Below are 4,897 nucleotides of genomic sequence, written 5' to 3' on the forward strand. Positions count from 1 at the left end.
CTCCATCGACGATGTACATCGTATTTCTAGTCTTAAATATGACGATGTAGATCGTCCAATATTTGATGTACAAGGTGGATCGTGTGGAGGGAGAGCGTGTGTGGCGCCACGGTTTAGTCATTGAGGATTGCTGTGGTCGACATTCCCTGTCGTGAAGAATACTTGCGGCGAATTGTCATTGTACGAATGGGTAAACCCTCGGCAACCCCGTCCGTGCTTCACATGCATGGCTTGGAGAGCCAGAATTCGATGCCGCTTTCGACAGCCAGGCAGTGCACAGCCAGCGCGATGGTCAGCCATGTCAGGTGAATTCAACGCCGCTCTGCACATCACGGTGAACTTCCATTTGAATTGGATACGGCCACAACAGCCAGACGGCATATCCATGCACGGCACACGACCATCGCTCGACATCCTTTTGAATCGAACAGTTCTGATTGGCTACAGAATTTGCATGATTCATTTTGATTGGACAAATTCACGAGAAACGCTCTGGATTGGCCGAGAGCCTTTGTGTCGCTCAAGGCGGACAATGGCGACAAGTGTGCGGTACTGTCTGCTGTCAGCGGACATCGCCAGAACCGTCGCGTCGTATCAATGCGGAATCTACCTCGACATGCGCCCCCTCACGGCTTTGAGGAAGCCCTTGATGACGTCGTACAACCTGGACAAATCGTTTGCACCGTTGGTCCAACTGCTCCGCCCGTGGTTTCGAGATCACCTCCGCAGCCGTATCGACCTCCTCTTTGCCTGCACTCGTCATACGATGCGGTCCGTCGTCGTCATGTACGCGATCTACGAGGGTGATGTGCCTCTGCTCGAGTACATCCACTCGCACGTGTTCAGCCTCCTCAACTGCGGCGAATTCCTTGTCGATCTGGCAGCGTGGGCTGGTCACGTCTCTGTGGTTGAGTTCCTCCTGGATATTCAGCACCCCGGCTACACCTTCCACGCTTCGTTCTTGGCTTGCCGCGGGGGCCATCTCGACGTCGTTCGCTATCTCGACGAATCGAATCTTCCCTTCACTCGCCAGTGCTTGGACGTTGCGGCCGGGCAAGGGCATTTGGACGTCGTGCGGTTTTTGCATTCGAACCGAGCGGAAGGATGCTCGACCAACGCGATGGATCAAGCAGCGGCAAACGGCCATTTCGACGTGGTGCAGTTCCTGCATGCTCAGCGCCGCGAAGGCTGCACGGAGTTCGCAATGGACGATGCGGCAGCGAATGGCCACTTTGAAATTGTGCAGTTCCTGCACTCGGAGAGAAAGGAAGGGTGCACGGATAGAGCTCAGTGTGGAGCGGCCGAGGGCGGCCACCTGGACATTCTGTGCTTCTTGCATACGCATAGAACTGAAGGGTGCGCACCCTACGCCTTGGATGACGCCGCCTCCCATGGGCATTTGGACGTCGTCGAGTGGCTATATGGCGCATACCACATGGCGATAACTACGACTGCGATCGAGGCGGCGGCTAGTCATGGGCACTTCGACATCGTGAAGTTCTTGGTGAACCACATGGAGACCGACGTAGTGACTGACGACGCATTGTTGAGTTCCGTGATGACGCCGCCAATCTTCAAGCTCTTGTTCCGTGCCAAATACAAGCAATTGTACTACGTGATGCCACCGTCGGTCATGGAGGCCATCGTGCGCGCGAACCAGTTGGAGTTGGTCCGATTCGTCCACGAAGAAAAATCGAGAAGACTGCATTGCTTTACCAAACGCACGCTGGATGTGGCCCTCGAGTGTGGGCACTGGAATATAGCAATGTTCCTCCATGCGCATCGCCGCGAAGGGTGCACAACAGCGGCCATGGACGCCGCTGCGGCCAAGGGGCACCTATCCATCGTCGAATTTCTCCACCACAATCGTACAGAAGGCTGCACGACCCGCGCGATGGACATGGCAGCCACCCATGGCCACATCGACATCGTGAGGTTTCTCCATCACCATCGCACGGAAGGCGCCACGGTACTCGCTATAGATGGCGCCGCGGCCAATGGACATTTCGAAATTGTGAAATTCTTGCTCATCCACCGACAGGAAGGGGCGACAGAGCAAGCGATGGCGGGTGCCGTGTCGAACGGGTATTTGAATATCGTCAAGTTTTTGCATGTGCACCAGGCGAAGGCATGCACGTCATCAGCGTTTGCGTTGGCAGCCGCGCGGGGACATTTGGAAGTTGTTAAATTTCTCACGCTTCACCACGACCACCTCCGCACGTCCACGGCGATGGACGAGGCCGCCGAACATGGCCATTTAGACGTTGTCCAGTTTCTGCACACCCAACGTGACGCCCGATGCAGTTCCCAGGCCAAGTTCTGCGCGGCCATCAATGGGCACATGGACATCGTCACGTTCTTCCTCCGGGAATGTACGCATTGGAACTCATCGTACGGCGTCATTCGAGCGATGGAAGGGGCGGCCGCAAACGGCCACTTACACGTCGTCGAGTGGTTTGTCCGGCACCTCGGGCAGTGCTCTAGCATGACGTGGGACAAGGCAGCTGAGGCCGGCCATCTCAACATCCTCGTCATGCTCGAAACCCACCGTCTCGGCATGTCCTACAACCCCCATTATGCGGCGCAGTCGCGGGACCTGGATGTAATCCGGTGGATCGATGACAAGAAGACAGAGCAAAGCAACAACATTGGATTCGAACGAAAGTACTGGCTCACGGATACACTCCACATAGCGTTCAAACATGGCGAGTTGGACATGGCCAAGTGGGCCCTCGTGCACTTTGGAGATGCCGACCTTGTTGTCCCTCACGAGTGGCTGCTGTACGCTGATGAAGTCCCAGTCCTGCGGGACTACTGGCGGTTGCGCCAAGAAGTCACGGGCGGCGACGCCATTCCCGACGTTGCAAACGGCGACGTCGATTTGGAGCATCTCCATGGTTTTGAGCCGGATGACGCCGTCGAGGAAGAGCAAAGTATGTGGGGAGAAGAAGCCCATGGAATTGAGGAGGCAGACATGGACGTGGACTTGGGTGAAGAGCGAAGCATGTGGATAGAAATGTAGCAACTCTTTTCACACACGTGAGCCCTTCTTCGCTTTGCCCTTCTTCTCTTTGGATGGTCTACGTTGCCATCAAGGCCGACGCCATTGCAAAACCACTACAGGCTCATCGAGCCGTGCTGCTGTAGTCCTTCAGCCCTGGTCAGCCCTGACATGATGTCCCAAGTCTGTTCACTTTTCAACGTTTCATGCAATTCCACTCTGTCTTCGCCTTTGTGACCGCTACAGCCGTCGCCACTTCCTCTCATACAATGCCCTCCACAAAACGGTTGTCACCGACACTGTCGACATCACCCGCAGAAGAAGTAGGCAAGCGCACTGCTGCCACGACGCCCCCACTTCGGATACGACAATTACCTCAAACGATCACTTCGTTCCGCGAGGGCGAGCTCAACTGCCAAGGTTTATCCATCGTGGGGCACTCCGATCGGTGCTTTCGCCTGCCACGATTCCAACGGCATCCTCACCCACTTTCGTCGCGCCACTGGCGCTGTTGCCTCAAGTGCCAGACACGACTTCGGTTGCAAAGATCAGCGGCTTGACGCCCATGGCCACTCTGTGAAGCGTGCTGCGCAGGTTACTCAGTGGCCCTCTTCCAGCCGGCTCTTCTCAATGATTCATGGGACCTTACTGTTCACCCATCGCATACTTGATCGTTGTCAACATCGCACTGCCCCGAGGTCTACATCCTACTTCACACACAGGAACCGGCACTCTGTTGCGATGTTTTATAGAGTCCCACAACTTGTGTCTATCGTCAGTCGGGAGGGGGCTGTCTCGTGGATGTTCCAGTGCACAAAAAGCAGTGTAACCTCGCGCTACTGACCCCGAGTGTGCCTGCCAAGCTGCCAAGGGTAGAGATCCCGGAATGGGATGGCATTTGGCCAACATTCATGATAGGTGTCACTGCATGACATAGCATCTCCATGACCTAACACGGATAGAGGACAAGAACTGCGGTGATGTTTTTGTGGAGCCTCCTGGATCTATTCGTGGGTTTATCTTAATGTGATGTATGGACAAAGTTCATCGCGGTAGAAAGGTTGAGCTATTCCTTTAAATCAGTGCGATTCCGGTTTTTCTCCGTTATTTTAGAGCGAAATAGAGCCGGTTTCATCAAAAAGCCATATGTTGGTTACAACGTCCCTCTGTAACATGATATTAGAGTTATCCAAGCAATGTGTGACCTGATAAAACGTTCTTGCTGAAATCGTGTTCCCAGCATACAGGTGTTGTTGTGGCGGGAACATTCGGCAAAGTACTAACTACACACACGGTCTGTGTAACATCATACTGCGTAGTACTGCTTATGCAACGTTTAGTCCTTGTCACAACCAATCAAAGAAAACAAATGACATCACAAGAAGTGACAAAAGTTAAAATTTGTATTGTATATCTAGGTGACTTAATGCGCTTCATTTTTGGTGGGCCGCGATCTCTGTGAGAAATCAACAGGTTAATGCGCATGGTATCGATCGTTGCATACTTAGGCTCATTTTCAGTGAAGCACTGTGGGGGCTTGATAAAAACGACTCTGGACAAGTGACGAGGTGGTGATGGGTAAACCGTTCTCGAATACAGTCTTTGCTCAGCCTATTCAAGTAAATGCTGGGTATCCTACTCGGAATTCAAATTACACTTCTGTAGGGGGACATACTGTGGCGATTGGCACAAGCAAAAGCATGATGACAAGGCAGCAATTTGTCATGCCATTTCCCGCATGTACAGCTTCGGAGAGACATCAACGACATGAACTCAGCTTGACAAATTAGAAGTCCCAGCTTGTCGAACGTTGTATTTGCCAATGTTGCGAACGTCATTCGAATTAGCAACCGTCGCAGGTGTGGCCTACATGTGATTCACATATATTTTGTGTGG

At 53.2% G+C, this 4,897-nt stretch overlaps 1 protein-coding gene across 1 annotated transcript; it reads left to right on the forward strand.

The window, feature by feature from the left end:
- Window positions 1-524: 524 nt before the first annotated feature.
- On the forward strand, window positions 525-3,048 carry H310_12185 (hypothetical protein; the record flags this gene model as incomplete). Its single annotated transcript, XM_008879170.1, has 1 exon — window positions 525-3,048. A coding segment is annotated over one exon (2,498 nt), but the record flags the coding sequence as incomplete, so codon positions are not given.
- Window positions 3,049-4,897: the final 1,849 nt, after the last annotated feature.

This window comes from Aphanomyces invadans, assembly GCF_000520115.1.
Source record: "Aphanomyces invadans strain NJM9701 unplaced genomic scaffold supercont1.37, whole genome shotgun sequence".
Lineage (NCBI taxonomy): Eukaryota > Oomycota > Saprolegniomycetes > Saprolegniales > Verrucalvaceae > Aphanomyces > Aphanomyces invadans.